General features: G+C 41.3%; 1 protein-coding gene across 2 annotated transcripts; it reads right to left on the bottom strand.

Annotated features, from left to right (window-relative positions):
• Positions 1-5,075: 5,075 nt before the first annotated feature.
• Positions 5,076-14,224, bottom strand: LOC133547454 (oocyte zinc finger protein XlCOF8.4-like). Of its 2 annotated transcripts, XM_061893136.1 has the most exons (4): positions 13,830-14,224; positions 12,269-12,535; positions 11,726-11,823; positions 5,076-6,816 (listed from the first exon to the last, which is right to left on the bottom strand). In XM_061893136.1, exons 1-3 carry the CDS (start codon positions 13,930-13,932, stop codon positions 11,756-11,758), a joined length of 438 nt encoding a protein of 145 aa, XP_061749120.1. In that variant the 5' UTR covers positions 13,933-14,224; the 3' UTR covers positions 5,076-6,816; positions 11,726-11,755. The 2 variants fall into 2 exon arrangements, with proteins under 2 accessions (XP_061749120.1, XP_061749119.1); XM_061893135.1 differs by lacking the exon at positions 11,726-11,823.
• Positions 14,225-18,128: the final 3,904 nt, after the last annotated feature.

Below are 18,128 nucleotides of genomic sequence, written 5' to 3'. Positions count from 1 at the left end.
GACGCCATAGATTTGTCTCAACTGACCATTAAACTTGTGTCCCCAAGGCATTTGGCTCCAACTTTGGGAGAGTAGCTTCTTTTTTGGTCAAAACCTTCTTACTTGATGAGGATGTAAAAGTGTCTTAATTGTCATTAATGAGGTTTGTGTTCAAGCAATTGGTGAGTTGAGCTTTGACAGTTCCCAGCTTGTCACTGAACATCCTAACTAATTCATGTCCACCTGAGGTTGCCAATATGGCTGTTCTCTTAGATGTTGGGCAAATCAGGTTTGAAGAGGGACTGGGTAGCTCAGACAGCAGAGCATCACACTTTTAATCTGATGGTCCAGGGTTCAAGTCCTGATTCAGGCAACTGATGCTAGCTTCTTTACATTTCTGCAAAGACTTCACTTAGCAGTCCTGTAACCTGTATTTAGTGTGAGTAGTTTTCAAAAACAGCCAACAAGATGCCTTACAACCACTTTAGCTCAGGTGGGAGAGCATTAAACTGATCATCTGAAGGTTAAGACGCAAAGTGTTGAAGTGAAGTTGTTAGACAGTGTATGAAAGTTGTGCTTCATCTCTTGCTGTAAGTGTGTTGGATGCACCCTCACGTCACACTGAGCCCCGCTTTACTACTCTCACTTTCAACTCATACATGTTTGTTTACTTTGGACTGTAAGTGTGTTGGATGCACCCTCACGTCACACTGAGCCCAGCTTTACTACTCTCACTTTCAACTCATACATGTTTGTTTACTTTGGACTGTAAGTGTGTTGGATGCACCCTCACGTCACACTGAGCCCCGCTTTACTACTCTCACTTTCAACTCATACATGTTTGTTTACTTTGGACTGTAAGTGTGTTGGATGCACCCTCACGTCACACTGAGCCCAGCTTTACTACTCTCACTTTCAACTCATACATGTTTGTTTACTTTGGACTGTAAGTGTGTTGGATGCACCCTCACGTCACACTGAGCCCCGCTTTACTACTCTCACTTTCAACTCATACATGTTTGTTTACTTTGGACTGTAAGTGTGTTGGATGCACCCTCACGTCACACTGAGCCCCGCTTTACTACTCTCACTTTCAACTCATACATGTTTGTTTACTTTGGACTGTAAGTGTGTTGGATGCACCCTCACGTCACACTGAGCCCAGCTTTACTACTCTCACTTTCAACTCATACATGTTTGTTTACTTTGGACTGTAAGTGTGTTGGATGCACCCTCACGTCACACTGAGCCCCGCTTTACTACTCTCACTTTCAACTCATACATGTTTGTTTACTTTGGACTGTAAGTGTGTTGGATGCACCCTCACGTCACACTGAGCCCAGCTTTACTACTCTCACTTTCAACTCATACATGTTTGTTTACTTTGGACTGTAAGTGTGTTGGATGCACCCTCACGTCACACTGAGCCCAGCTTTACTACTCTCACTTTCAACTCATACATGTTTGTTTACTTTGGACTGTAAGTGTGTTGGATGCACCCTCACGTCACACTGAGCCCCGCTTTACTACTCTCACTTTCAACTCATACATGTTTGTTTACTTTGGACTGTAAGTGTGTTGGATGCACCCTCACGTCACACTGAGCCCAGCTTTACTACTCTCACTTTCAACTCATACATGTTTGTTTACTTTGGACTGTAAGTGTGTTGGATGCACCCTCACGTCACACTGAGCCCAGCTTTACTACTCTCACTTTCAACTCATACATGTTTGTTTACTTTGGACTGTAAGTGTGTTGGATGCACCCTCACGTCACACTGAGCCCCGCTTTACTACTCTCACTTTCAACTCATACATGTTTGTTTACTTTGGACTGTAAGTGTGTTGGATGCACCCTCACGTCACACTGAGCCCCGCTTTACTACTCTCACTTTCAACTCATACATGTTTGTTTACTTTGGACTGTAAGTGTGTTGGATGCACCCTCACGTCACACTGAGCCCCGCTTTACTACTCTCACTTTCAACTCATACATGTTTGTTTACTTTGGACTGTAAGTGTGTTGGATGCACCCTCACGTCACACTGAGCCCCGCTTTACTACTCTCACTTTCAACTCATACATGTTTGTTTACTTTGGACTGTAAGTGTGTTGGATGCACCCTCACGTCACACTGAGCCCAGCTTTACTACTCTCACTTTCAACTCATACATGTTTGTTTACTTTGGACTGTAAGTGTGTTGGATGCACCCTCACGTCACACTGAGCCCCGCTTTACTACTCTCACTTTCAACTCATACATGTTTGTTTACTTTGGACTGTAAGTGTGTTGGATGCACCCTCACGTCACACTGAGCCCAGCTTTACTACTCTCACTTTCAACTCATACATGTTTGTTTACTTTGGACTGTAAGTGTGTTGGATGCACCCTCACGTCACACTGAGCCCAGCTTTACTACTCTCACTTTCAACTCATACATGTTTGTTTACTTTGGACTGTAAGTGTGTTGGATGCACCCTCACGTCACACTGAGCCCAGCTTTACTACTCTCACTTTCAACTCATACATGTTTGTTTACTTTGGACTGTAAGTGTGTTGGATGCACCCTCACGTCACACTGAGCCCCGCTTTACTACTCTCACTTTCAACTCATACATGTTTGTTTACTTTGGACTGTAAGTGTGTTGGATGCACCCTCACGTCACACTGAGCCCCGCTTTACTACTCTCACTTTCAACTCATACATGTTTGTTTACTTTGGACTGTAAGTGTGTTGGATGCACCCTCACGTCACACTGAGCCCCGCTTTACTACTCTCACTTTCAACTCATACATGTTTGTTTACTTTGGACTGTAAGTGTGTTGGATGCACCCTCACGTCACACTGAGCCCAGCTTTACTACTCTCACTTTCAACTCATACATGTTTGTTTACTTTGGACTGTAAGTGTGTTGGATGCACCCTCACGTCACACTGAGCCCCGCTTTACTACTCTCACTTTCAACTCATACATGTTTGTTTACTTTGGACTGTAAGTGTGTTGGATGCACCCTCACGTCACACTGAGCCCCGCTTTACTACTCTCACTTTCAACTCATACATGTTTGTTTACTTTGGACTGTAAGTGTGTTGGATGCACCCTCACGTCACACTGAGCCCAGCTTTACTACTCTCACTTTCAACTCATACATGTTTGTTTACTTTGGACTGTAAGTGTGTTGGATGCACCCTCACGTCACACTGAGCCCCGCTTTACTACTCTCACTTTCAACTCATACATGTTTGTTTACTTTGGACTGTAAGTGTGTTGGATGCACCCTCACGTCACACTGAGCCCAGCTTTACTACTCTCACTTTCAACTCATACATGTTTGTTTACTTTGGACTGTAAGTGTGTTGGATGCACCCTCACGTCACACTGAGCCCCGCTTTACTACTCTCACTTTCAACTCATACATGTTTGTTTACTTTGGACTGTAAGTGTGTTGGATGCACCCTCACGTCACACTGAGCCCAGCTTTACTACTCTCACTTTCAACTCATACATGTTTGTTTACTTTTGACCGGCTTTGAGATTGATAGCAAGGTTTGCAGTATCACCAACAGTGACCCACGTGCCATCAAGGCACTTCAGTGCTAGCAGTGGCGTAAACGTCCAAAGAGTTGGAGAGGCTGAGAAAAAGAGCACCTTGCTCATTGCAGAAAGGTCCTGTCAAGCAGCTTGTCACATTTAACAATCTGATGTTGAGGTTATTTGCTCAGTTTACGGCCAGACTACACTGAGCATGCCGGATCTGGTCAGCTCTGAGAATGTAAGCCCGGTCAGGCCTGGTTAGTATTTGGATGGGAGAGTGAGCGGGAATACCATGTGCTTTACGCCTTTGGCAATGCACCCTTTTGCTTTTCTTACAACGCTTACAGGAACTTGCCATACTTGTCAATACAGCTACATATTGCTCGTCCAAACAAAACCTTGCTCTTCTTACAGAAAAACATGATACAACCTGCCTATCATGTGATTCTACCATGTTGGCAAAATACAAACACACAATATATTGACATATATAACACATAAAACATGGAATTAGAAGTGAACAGTACCCATCCCTACCAGCAAGTGTTGTTGTACTGGAAACTAATTTACAAACACAACTTCATCACACACAATACTCCACTGTGGAATTGTTCTTATATTAAAATGAGAAACAAATCCATCTTTGTACAGCAATGGTTTGAAAAAGGCATTTGGTCACTGATGCACTTATTGACTGATAAAGTATTTTATTATTAGAAGATTTCATTAAGTACGACCTGCAAACAGACACAATATTTTAAGCAATTATAAAGGCTTTTGTTCAAAATATTGTGATTCCTGTAAATCTTTTTTTTTTTTACTTCTTTACTATTTCTTCTTTACTGTATTTTCTCTGGAACAAAAAAAATAGAAAATACCCATAATTTGAAAGTTTCCATTCTTCCAAACGCCAAAGGGTTAATTTAAGAAAAAAAGCCCCGGATTGATAACTTTAAATAATTTTTAAGATGTTGTTTTGCAATTGAAGACAACACTTGTTCGTTCTGCGATAGGGAAACAAAATAAACACTATATTTTATGAATGAAATGAATGAATGAAATCCCTGTGAGACAATGTACAATATTGGCTTTTCCCTGACATTCCAAACTTTGATTGATATTAATATTGTTTTGGGGATGTTGAAAAAGAAAAAAAAAATGTCTAAAACACAATAAGGGATCTTTCTGTGTGGAATTTGCATGTTCTCCCCGTGACTGCGTGGGTTCCCTCCGGGTACTCCGGCTTCCTCCCACCTCCAAAGACATGCACCTGGGGATAGGCCCCTCCCACCCCCAAAGACATGCTCCAGGGGATAGGTTGATTGGCAACACTAAATGGTCCCTAATGTGTGAATGTGAGTGTGAATGTTGTCTGTCTATCTGTGTTGCGATGAGGTGGCGACTTATCCAGGTTGTACACTGCCTTCCGCCTGATTGTAGCTGAGATAGGCACCAGCGCCCCCCGTGACCCCAAAGGGAAAAGTGGTAGAAAATGGATGGATGGATGTTTTTAATTCACAAATGTATGTTTGAAAAACAAAACCATCCTTCCACAAACAATTCAGACATTTTCTCTCACTTTTTATTGCATAAAGGTCTGGGGACATACATTTAAAATAATCACAACACAATTATCATAATACAAAAGAGAGTAATAAAGATAATAATAAAATGGATTACAGATTCCCAACAAATGATTCATAAAATCACACATTTTAAAATTGTATATAAGACAACTGTTTAAATGATGTATAAAGTAAATAATAATATGCTTCCTGAAGTGGTCCAGAAGATGTTTCAGATGTGAACCAGTACATATGTATATCATATAAAGGTGATAATCTATGGGATTATTAACAATTACAAATACAAATATGTAATACTTTCATATTTCAAACTATCTTAATCTATAAATGTAGAAGCATATTAAACAGATTGTTGGACAAACAACAATGTCACACATGTTATATGTGCTGATGTTGTTAGAAAGTCAAAATGAAAGTCTGGACAGTTTATTTCAAATCCTGCAGTTTCATTTGCTGCTGCTGTTCTCACCAGCACACTTGTGTTTCTTACACTGGTACTTAGAAGACAATCTTTCACCACACACACTGCAACTCAACACTTTCTCTCCTGGGTGTCTTCTCATGTGTGCTACAAGCTTTGATTGTTGACAAAAGATTCTGTTGCAGATTGAACAGGAATGCGATTTTTTTCCCAGTGTGTGTTCTCATGTGTCTTTTCACATATGTACATGTTGTAAAACCTTTACCACAGGTTGAACAGAAAAAAGGCTTTTCACCAGTGTGTGTTCTCATGTGTACCTTCAAATTGATACTTTGTGTAAAACCTTTACTACAGAGTGAACAAGAAAAAGGTTTTTCTCTAGTGTGTGTTCTAATATGTCTTTTCAAACTCTGACTTTGTGTAAAACCTTTACCACAGGTTGAACAGGAAAAACGTTTTTCACCAGTGTGTGTTCTCATGTGTACTTTCAAATTGATACTTTGTCTAAAACCTTTACTGCAGAGTGAACAAGAAAAAGGTTTTTCTCCAGTGTGTGTTCTCATGTGTCTTTTCAATTTACTAGGATATTTAAAAGTTTTGTGAGAGAGAGAAGATGTGAAGTGAGTGTTGTCAGTGTGACATGTCTTATCATCTTTAGAGTCTTCATCATCAGTGTCAGGAGAGTGTGACGTTGTGTCCTCACTATCTGATAGTGGAGCTAAGAGCTTGTCTGCTTGTGATCCTCCACAGTGGTCTCCATCAGCTTCTGTTGTCATGTGTTGTGTTGAGCTGCTGCTTGGAGGCTCCCCCCCTCCCCTCTCCTCACTTTCACCTTTCACCTCATCATCTTCACTCTTCACAGGGACACCAGTCACTGGGAACTCCTCCAACCATTTAGGCTGACTGATGCCCTCTTCCTCCTCTTCCTCTTTAATGTGCGGCGGCTCTTGGTCCTCCTCTTCCTCTTTAAAGTAGGGTGTCAGTGGGTCCTCCTCTTCCTTTTTAATGTGAGGGGTCAGCAGGTTCTCTTGCTCCTTAAAGTGAGGGGTCAGTGGGTCCTCCTCTTCATTTTTGATGTGTAAGATCAGTGGGTCCTCCGCTTGCCCTTTAATGTGAAGGGTCAGTTTAACATTATGGGTCTGTGGCGTCTTGCCTTCCTCTTTAATGTGGGGGGGATGTGGCTCCTCTCCTCCCTCTTTGCTGTGCTGGGAATGTGGTACCTCTTTTTTCTCGCGTATGTTGGGGGACTGTGGTTCCTTCTCCTGCTCATGGGGTAGAGGTTCTTCTTCAACGTCTGCGGGACAGGAGAAAACAAACATTCTTTAGAAAAGTCCAGCTTTGCTCAAATCAAACCAAATCAACTTTACTTATACAGCACATTTAATATTTACCACAAAGTGCTGTACAATAGACAGGTTAAAAGATAACACAAGGGAAACTAGCAAACACACCAAAACACAAACAAAGCCCGATAGATAATAAATAAAACATAGAAACAGGTTCACAGCAGGTGCATAATGGGCTGCCATAGCAAAATGGAGATCACAGAATGTTAAAGGCCATGGAATAAAAGTGTGTTTTTAAGAGTGATTTAAAAACAGGAAGAGAGGAGGCCTGTCTAACACTCAAAGTTAAGTTGTTCCAGAGCTTGCGAGTAGCAGCGGCGAAAGCTCTGTCACCGCTTAGCTTCAGCCTTGTGTAAGAGACCGTCAACAGCAGCTGACGTTACTGCCCCCCCCCCCCATGATCTAAGGGATCAGGAGGGGGTGGGGGGGCGTGTTCAGCAAGGCCGAAGGAGGTCGGAGATGTATGTTGGAGCGATGTTGTTTAGACATTTGAAAACAAATAGTAGTTCTACTAATTGATTCGGTAGAGCCCAGGGAGCCAGTGAAGGGACGCTAGTATGGGGGTGATGTGCTCACGCCTGTGGGTCTGTGTTAGCAGACGAGCAGCAGAGTTCTGCACGAGCTGCAGGCAGGCGAGGGAGGCCCGGCTAATGCCTACATACAGGGCGTTGCAGTCGTCAAGACGAGTCGAGATAAATCCCTACGTACAGTAGTTATAAGTGCCGAGGGGAGGGAGAGCGACTTGGACTAAACAACATAAAATCACAGGGCCAACACTGATAAACAGACAACATTCACACTCACATTCACACACTAGGGCCAATTTAGTGTTGCCAATCAACCTATCCCCAGGTACATTTCTTTGGAAGTAGGAGGAAGCCGGAGTACCCGGAGGGAACCCACACATTCACGGGGAGGACATGCACACTCCACACAGAAAGATCCCGAGCCCGGGATTGAACCCTGACTACTCAGGGCCTTCATATTGTGAGGCAGACGCACTAACCCCTCTTCCATCCTGTAAACTCTGCTGGTACTATTCCAGAAGAGAGGCTACTATTGATAATGTTAAGGACGCTTGATCCAATAGTAGCAAGTACCTCCTTAAACAGGTAAGGTGGGAGGGCATCTGCAGGAGAACCAGAGGGCTTCAAATGACTAACCGTGTCCTTTAGAAAGGAAAAGGACACCGGCTCAAACTGATGGAAAACAGAAGAAAAGTGCAGAGGAATAGAAAGGTCCTAGGAAAGCTGAGATAAACTGGCTCTAGGTGACACAATTTAGTCAGTGAAAAAGTGGACAGAATTTTCACAGAATTCTGAAGAAGCATCAAAACCAACAGATTTGGGAGCATCAATGACAATGCTAATGGTCTTGAACAGAACTCTGGGGTTGTTACAGTTAGAAGCTATAATCTCAGATAGATATTTATTCATCTTTGCTGGAGGACAACATGCTCTCTTTAAAAATGGCAAAAGACACATGCAGCCTGTCTTTTTTCCATTGTTCTCTCTGCTCTCCTACATTCGCGCCTGGCCGCACGAGTGATGTCATTCAACCAGGGCTCAGGTGTGGGTTTGGCGCGGCGGAACTTGAAAGGAGGGATAGTATCCAGTGTTTGTAAACAAATAGAGTTGAACCCAGAAACCAACTCTTCAGTATTCAGACACACAGAGGCTGCAGAATTATCATCACAAAGATTCTAAAAAATGGAAGAGAAAACAGAGCAGGAGACCAAGAATTAAACATGCGAGAGCGTTGAGGTGGAGCGCACAATGTAACGGACACTGAGTGGGAATATCAAACAGGATCGGCATATGATCAGAGAACACAGCGTCGCAAACCATACGAGAGCACTAAATGGAGTTTATGCCTGCGTTCATGTGTGGAACCACACACAGACTGTACAAAGTTAAATGAGTCAGGAAGCTCCTGGAAAGCGACTCGTCTGGGCTTAGGTGTGAATATTAAAATCACCAGCAATAAGGACAAGATTATATTTAGGCAGGATTTCAGCCCAAATTTCAGAAAAGTCAGTTATAAAGTCTTTGTGGTACTTGGGTGGTCGATGGACGACGGCACACAGGACGACATCAGAAAGACCCAGTTCAAACATGCACAGTTCCAAGCTTGAAAAGGAGGATTGCAGGCGTATCAGACGGCATTTAAATTCATTTTTAAAAACCACTGCTAATCCTCCTCCTTTTCGACCAGACGACCGCGGAGAATAAACGTAGGAACACTCTGGAAGCAGAAGTTCATTAAGAGGGGCGGACTCACCGGCTCTCAGCCATGTTTCCGTCACACAGAATTGGTCAAGTCTGCGGGAAGTTCAGGATAATCGTTTTGTTTGTCAAAGATTTTGCGTTCACAAGACTGAACCTGGCAGGGGCCACCACGTCCAAGGCCGCAGCTATTCCAGGTGGGGCCCGACAGACAGCCCGCAGGTGGCGGGAATCCACCCCGCGCCTCCGGGGGCGGGGACAGCAGGAGCAACGGCGGCAAGTCACATCCTCCAAACCAACGATATAGGAACAAGCCAGGAACCGATGGGATCCAGCGAGCATGGGTGCAGGAGGAGACCGGATACCGCACCATTCCTCCTTCGGGAAGCCATGGGAAGCCGGGCCAGGAGTGCCCTAAATTTCACCAGCTGGCCGCCACGTTTACTACGGCGCCGGAGACACTGCCGCTGGGGGAGAGGAACCAGGGGGCGGGAAAGGAAGGCAGGAATCCATGCAGGTGAAAAAGCTGACTTGGACCCCAGCAATTACACAGTCGATGCTTGTCCTGGACTGTGGTGCCGGGGAACCACACAGTGATGGAGGAGGTGAGGATGGACTCGATGATGGCTGAATAAAACTGCACCAGCATCTTGGTCGGCACCTTAAGTTACCTCAGCTGCCGCAGGAAGTACATCCTTTGTTGGGCCTTTTTCGTCATACACAAGCAGTGAGCTGACAGAGACGAAAATAGACGCAAACAACACAAAAACGAACAGAGCTGACAGCGAGACACAGCAGGCCAAAGCACATACTAGCGCCATCTTTGAAATACCTAAAACTCATTGTTATATCAACGATCAGAGACAGAAACTCTTCATTTAACATAATGTCCTTGTTTGATGCTTCAAAACAGCTCAATTAACACATAAAAAGGAAAAGTGAAATAACAGACGGACAGGGCTTTGCTGTTTGTAACACACACACACACAGCAAAATGCGCTAATGTTAAAAGCTAATTAGCCTTCACCTCAAGCCAGGACTGCGAGCGAGCTGAGCTGCTGTTTGTTTCTAGAACGTCAAAGGGCTCATAGTGATGTTACTAGTACAAACCTTGTTTCCATATGAGTTGGGAAATTGTGTTAGATGTAAATATAAACGGAATACAATGATTTGCAAATCCTTTTCAACCCATACTCAATTGAATGCACTACAAAGACAAGATATTTGATGTTCAAAGTCATAAACTTTATTTTTTTTACAAATAATAATTAACTTACAATACCATGGCTGCAACACGTGACAAAGTAGTTGGGAAAGGGCATGTTCACCACTGTGTTACATCACCTTTTCTTTTAACAACACTCAATAAACATTTGGGAACTGAGGAAACAAATTTTTGAAGCTTTGAAAGTGGATCATTTTTTACCATTCTTGTTTTATGGAGAGCTTCAGTCGTTCAACAGTCCGGGGTCTCCACTGTCGTATTTTACGGTTCATAATGCGCCACACATTTTCCATGGGAGACAGGTCTGGACTGCAGGCAGGCTAGGAAAGTACCCGCACTCTTTTTTTACGAAGCCACACTGTTGTAACACTTGTCTTGCTGAAATAAGCAGGAGCGTCCTTGATAACGTTGTTTGGATGACAACATATGGTGCTCCAAAACCTGTATGGACCTTTCAGCATTAATGGTGCCTTCACAGATGTGTAAGTTACCCATGCCTTGGGCACTAATACACCCCCATACCATCACACATGTGTAAGTTACCCATGCCTTGGGCACTAATACACCCCCATACCATCACACATGCTGGCTTTTCAACTTTGCGCCTACAACAATCCGAATGGTTATTTTCCTCTTTGCTCTGGAGGACACCACGTCCTCTGTTTCCAAATATAATTTGAAATGTAGTTACTGACAGTGGTTTTATGAAGTATTCCTGAGCCCATGTGGTGATATCCTTTACACACTGATGTCGCTTTTTGATGCAGTAACGCCTGAGGGGTCAAAAGTCCGTAATATCATCGCTTACGTGCAGTGATTTCTCCAGATTCTCTAAACTTTTTGATGATTTTACGGACCGTAGATGGCAAAATCCCTAAATTCCTTGCAATAGGTCGTTGAGAAATTTTGTTCTAAAACTGTTCGACAATATGCATACAAATTGGTGACCCTCAGCCCATTGTTGTTTGTGAATTACTTAGCATTTCATGGAAGCTGCTTTTATACCCAACCATGGCACCCACCTGTTCCCAATTAGCCTGCACACCTGTGGGATGTTCCACATAAGTGTTTGATGAGCATTCCTCAACTTTATCAGTATTTATTGCCACCGTTCCCAACTTCTTTGCTTCTTTGTCACATGTTGCTGGCATCAAATTCTAAAGTTAATGATTTGCAAAAAAAAAAAAAAAAAAAGGTTTATCAGTTTGAACATCAAATATGTTGTCTTTGTAGCATATTCAACTGAATATGGCTTGAAAATGATTTGCAAATCATTGTATTCTGTTTATATTTACATCTAACACAATTTCCCAACTCATATGGAAACGGGGTTTGTAGTTGACTGGGAAGTGTTTACTATAATTTGGGGAGAGTCCGCTGGCTGATGCTTACCTGCTAAACACCTACCTGCTCATGACACACACTGCTGATTGGCTGTTACTGCTCTGTCTGTAACCAATCAGATGGTTGTGTGGGTGGGACAATGCTGGGTGCTGTGTAGAGTACTGATGGAAACAGGCAGAACGAAGCGGCGCAGCTTGTTAAGACTTTAGATTAATATGTTCGTGTGGAAACTCATTCGTTACACATCCGAACCGAACCGAAACCCCCATACCGAAACGGTTCAATACAAATACACGTATACACAAATACATCCCCAATCTTCACTACTAAACCTTTGAAATGTGCTGACATATGTGCTGCTAAAGGTAAATAAACAGTAGCCATATTGAATGTTTGCCTTCATTTGACCACGTGAGGTAAGGAGGACGGCCTCTAGGTCACATGGTTACACCCCAGCAATTACACTGTTGATGATTGATGAGCATTCATTTTTAAATGGTGGTGTTAAAAAGCAAATATATCTCCCATCTTTAGTGATAAATGTGGCCCCCGGATGAACATGTGTCACAAACATTGTATTAGATGATATGTGGATGTTGTGCTTACTTGGACTGTGATGAAGCTGTGAGGACTCAGGTGGTTTGTCTTCATGCTCTTCAGTCTTCACAGAGACAACAGTCAGTGGAAACTTGCTGACATCAGCCTCCTCCTGCCCTACAGGAAAATCTCCCCTCTCTTCCGCTTTAAAATAGGGGGGCTGTGGATACTCCTTGTCCCCTTTAAAATGTGAGGGCTGTGGATACTCTAAAGTGAAACTGTCCCCCTGCAGATGAGGGAGACATTCTTCTTGGTGTCCAATCAGCTGATGGATGTCTACAGGACACAAACAAATCACATTTTAACTCCTACATGCTATGAAATAATGTGCTGTGGCTATTGAAAATGTTATTAATCAAGTGTTCCACTGGGAACGTTTTCGATTAATCGAGTAACTGGATAAAACATAGTGTTGCTTGGTTAAAAACAAATTTAAGCAACTATAAGACACTTCACTTAATAATGAACGGCCAATTAGTCTGAGATGGTATGAGATCAAGATGTCATCTTTAGATCAGGCTTGGTTTTTCCACAATCACTGCCACGTTAAAAAGTTAAAGTACCAATGATTGTCACACACACACTAGGTGTGGGGAGATTATTCTCTGCATTTGGCCCATTACCCTTGATCAACCCTTGGGAGGTGAAGTGAGCAGTGAGCAGCAGCGGTGGCCGCGCCCAGGAATCTGTTTTATGGGGATTTAACCCCCAATTCCAAACCCAATTCCAACCCTTGATGCTGAGTCCCAAGCAGGAAAGTAATGGGTCCAATTTTTATAGTCTTTGGTATGACTCAGTTGGGGTTTGAAATCACAACCTACCCATCTCAGGGCAGACACTCTAACCACTAGAACACTGAGTAGGTGGATGTAGTAGGTGTTGTAGTAGGTTAATGGCTGCACCAATATGAAGGAACTAATAGCTTTGACACACATATGGGGCGGCATAGCTCGGTTGGTAGAGTGGCCGTGCCAGCAACTTGAGAGTTGCAGGTTCAATTCCCGCTTGTGCCATCCTAGTTACTGCTGTTGTGTCCTTGGGCAAGACACTTTACCCACCTGCTCCCAGTGCCACCCACACTGGTTTAAATGTAACTTAGATATTGGGTGTCACTATGTAAAGCGCTTTGAGTCACTTGAGAAAAGCGCTATATAAATATAATTCACATAATTCACAACATATATAACTTGTCAAACCTGCCAGCTAGCAGGCTAGGTTTACAGAGTCAGTCACCATGGTAACTGACTCTGACTTTGTCTTACCTTTCTTATTTTTGGAGGTAAAACTCTCGAGCTTTACATACTCAGGACTTTGCACTTAACCTGCTCTCTGGAATATTCCCCCGGTGACTGTGTGAGTTTTGTGTAAACATGTTGATACACATTGTTACAAACATCAACCTCTCATAAATATTGTGTGTCTGACAATGTCTCCTTCTTATGAACAATGTAAAACAATCAGTGCATCATCCTCACATAACAATTCATCTTCCTATAGACAATCTATTTAAGAATAGTGTTAATAATAAATATAAAGTTAGTAAAGATGTGAGAGTAAGAAGTAAACAAACCTGTTCTGTGTAACACAACTTGATGTTTTTCATGTTGTCGCTCCTTCTCCTCTTTTGTTGGACAAAGTTCCTCCTCGTACTCTGCTATGGTTCTTTGGCACATTTTCACACAATCACAACACTTTACACTCACATTTGATCTCTACTTAGTGATGTGTTTTGATCACTTCCGCCTCTCTTTGTTAGCAGCTAACAAGCTAAGCTAACTAGCAAGCTAATCTAGCTCGAGAAGCATCAAAGTGCGCTCAGACTAATATAACCGGATGCAAACAGTTATTAACGATGTTTACTCTATTTACTAGAATGTAATAAAGGACATATATGTGTACATGGAGGCACAGATTAAGAACACTGAACTGTGACGACTGCAATAACGTCTTCACCGTCAGACGCCATCTTGCTTTGTCCTCGCCGTGTTTGGTTCGCGCGCAGTGTTGTCAGATCTCGCGAGAGAAACAAGTAACCAGCTCTTTTCCAAATCTCGCGAGAGGAATAAGTACAACCAGCTTTCCACCCCCGGTTTACTTCTTGTGAAAATAAAAGTAAACTTGTCCATTTCAAATCAACCAAAAAAAAAAAAAAAAAAAAAAAACCTATTTCCATAAAAATATTTAAATATTTGAAAATGTTTTGAAACAACAGTAGCATCAGGAAAGAAAAACAAGAAACAAAATAGATATTACACTCATGGTATTCTTTTTGTCTTTGATGGTAATCGTTTTTATAATGTATTTTAGAATGTGGGAGGTTTTCATGTCCTTTTAAAATTTCCTTTGTCGTTATTTATATTATATCTATCTATATACCTATATATCGATATATATATATATATATATATATATATATATATATATATATACATATATATATATATATATATATATATATATATATATATATTAGGACTGGGCAACAATTTAAAATTTTAATCAAAGTTAATCGCACTATTTCTCCGATTAATCGCGATTAACTGCGTTGTATACACAAAGCCCAATAATGAATTCAAAAGTAGTGTGTAGTGCACCTTTATTGGAATTTTCTCTCACATGAAGAAAAGGGCCAAAACATTTGTTGTGCAAACACAATTTAAATCAGTCCTTGTTAAACAGTAGCAGTTAAATAGCATATTTTATGAAAATCAACTCAAAAATTTTAAATACAAACATTTAAGCTAATTGCCACTACCAGGGTATTAAAGTTATCCTGTTTGTTATGGAAAATAAATATAATCTACATACAAATCTCTGAGCCACAATCATAACATCTGAACAGGCAATTTCTGAGGTAACAGCAGAAACATTTTTTTTTATCAGGGTCTTATGTTTAAAAAACCTATATTATAGGTAGTGGGCTGTTTTAGGGAATGTTTGATCAAATTATCCGTTCTAGCAATATTAATAATGTTGTGTTTATTCTGCGTAGTGCACTTAAAATAATTATGACCATATCTAGGAATTGATACGATGGGAATTTTCCGATTGTTTGCTTGGTGCTTTGATAAACTGAAGGCATCATATACATGGTACTATATTGTGATGTTATGAGCCAGGGAAAAAAATAACTACCCTACCCAGCATGCAACAGGAGTGACGAGCATGCGCGGTAGCCCGGTATAGGTTGTGTCGCCATGACAGCATATTGTATGTTGTGATATGCACGCTCTGAAAGCAAACGTTAAGAACTCAGCCAACACTCCTGGTCTGCATTATTGATAAATAGACAGACAACACATATACTCCGCTGCTTCACAGGCCGCTGGATGTAGCCGGCAAAGTATTCCCATGCTAGCTAGCCGGTCTAGCAAGCACGCGTCATTCAGTCCAAAACGGCCCGATCTATCCACATCCAGAATTGTCTGGCGGTCGTAAGTGATCCCCGAGTGACCACGCTGTAAGCCAGCCATGAAATTTGCAGAATTGTCCGGTATTTTTGCCAAATGTTCCATCTTTACCAAGAGCCCATCGACGCCGAAGTACATCCGGGAGTTGCCATCTTGTTAAGAAAAGGCGTTAACAAAATAAAAGCATGTAAACAACATACGCCCATTTGCCCACCCCTAATATATATATATATATATATATATATATATATATATATATATATATATATATATATATATATATATACATATATATATATATATATATATATATATATATATATATATATATATATATATAGTTTTTTTATATAAACAGTTGGCAGCAGAGGCTCCATGTATTACCTGAAGAAACATTTGACTTCTGACCTTTCCACATTATTTCTCTCATCTTTACTGCTGAAGTTCAGCTCACTGAGGATGTAAGCTCTGTTTTTTGTATTTTAATTATCTTTAATTATTCATAAACAGGCTAAAAACAAACCATTATTATGACTACTTCCTCATTTGTTTCACTCTCTACTAATTAAATCTATTCTAGCATGAAAACATTCAGGATGTTAATTCAAACAATATTACACATCCCCAAACGTACCATTTTATTAATGTATTAATATCATACGATATTACATTGAATATTCACATGTTAATGAAAATGTTTATTTCCACTCAGGGATTAATAAAGTATTTCTGATTCTGATTCTGATAATTACATCACTCTCATAAAGCCTTCAAAGCTGAATATGTTTTTACCATAGCTCAGCTTCACAATGTTGGAATATTGACTGCAGATATTGATATTCTTCTATTGTTTACAATATTACACTTTACTCTCTTTCTTTGCTCAAATGAACAGGATGAAAGTGTCTTTAATTGTCACTACTATCTATATATAATTATGTATATAATAATCTTCCATTCTTCACCTTCATTACAGCTTGATTTAACTCTCATCTTATTTTATCCAGAGAGAACTTGACCATAAAAAGATGGCTTAACATCAATAAACTGTCACTAAACTTCAATAATCCAATCAATCCACTTTATTTATATAGCACATTTAAACAACAATAACATTTCCAAAGTGCTGCACAGCCATGTTAAAAACAATATTATGCTCCACCAATGACTGAATAAAACAAAAATAAATACAAATAAAACCAATAAAAACAATACAAAAACAAATATGATTAAAAACTATTTTAAAGGGTAAAATCAATTAAAACAGTAAAATAGAAATCAAAGTGTATAAAAAACACAGAGGACAACAGAGGACAGAGGACCACACAACTCACATAGTGTTAAAAGCCAAAGAATAAAAGTGGGTGTTAAGATGAGACTTAAAACACTCCACTGTGGAAGCAGTTTGAACATGGAGGGGCAGAGTGTTCCAGAGCTTAGGGCCGACCACAGAAAAGGCCCTGTCTCCCCTGGTCTTAAGTCTGGTTTTGGGCACCACGAGCTGAAGCTGGCTCTCGGACCTCAGAGCGCGCGCAGGAATGTAAATTTGGATGAAGTCCGAGATATATTGAGGTGCCAGTCCATGTAAAGATTTAAAAACAAACAGCAATGTTTTAAAATCAATTCTAAAATGAACAGGGAGCCAGTGCAAACTCTGAAGAATTGGGGTTATATGCTGGCGTTTCCTGGCCCCTGTTAAAAGTCCTGCTGCCGCGTTCTGGACTAACTGCAACCGGGAGAGAGCTTTTTGGCTAATGCCAGCATAAAGTGCATTGCAGTAGTCCAGGCCACTTCAAATAAAAGCATGCACGACTTCTTCAAGAAGGTTAAAAGATAAAAACGGTTTAACCTTTACTAAAAGACGAAGGTGATAAAAACACGATTTTAAAACGCACTTGACTTGTTTGTCTAGTTTAAAATGGCTGTCTATAGTGACGCCAAGGCTGGTGACTTTGGGACGCACATCATTTTGCAATGGTCCCAAGTCAGTGAGGGCCGGACCATAAACTAAAATTTCCGTTTTTCCCTCATTCATTATTAAAAAATTCTGGGCTAACCAAGCCTTGACGTCACATAGACAGTTAAGGAGGGGTGTCAGGGGGCCGTGGCCTTTTGAAATCGGCATATAAATTTGGCAGTCTTCTGCATAAAAGTGATAAAACACTCCATGTTTCCTAAAAATATCTCCAAGAGGGAGGAGATAAAGAGCGAACAGGATGGGGCCTAAAATAGATCCTTGGGGGACACCACAGTAAAGCGGGGCAGAAGAGGAGGTGGCGTCCCCCAGCCTGACAGAGAAGGACCTCTCAGACAGGTAAGATCTGAACCACTCTAACGCAGTCCCCCTGACACCCACACAGTCTCTCAGGCGCTCTAAAAGAATTGTGTGGTCGACTGTGTCAAAGGCAGCTGTAAGATCTAAAAGCACTAAAATGGCAGAGCTGCCAGAATCAGACATT

Source organism: Nerophis ophidion, unplaced genomic scaffold, assembly GCF_033978795.1.
Source record: "Nerophis ophidion isolate RoL-2023_Sa unplaced genomic scaffold, RoL_Noph_v1.0 HiC_scaffold_114, whole genome shotgun sequence".
Taxonomy (NCBI): Eukaryota; Metazoa; Chordata; class Actinopteri; order Syngnathiformes; family Syngnathidae; genus Nerophis; species Nerophis ophidion.
The sequence above is the reverse complement of the archived record's forward strand: the minus strand, read 5'-3'. Positions and strand labels throughout refer to the sequence as shown.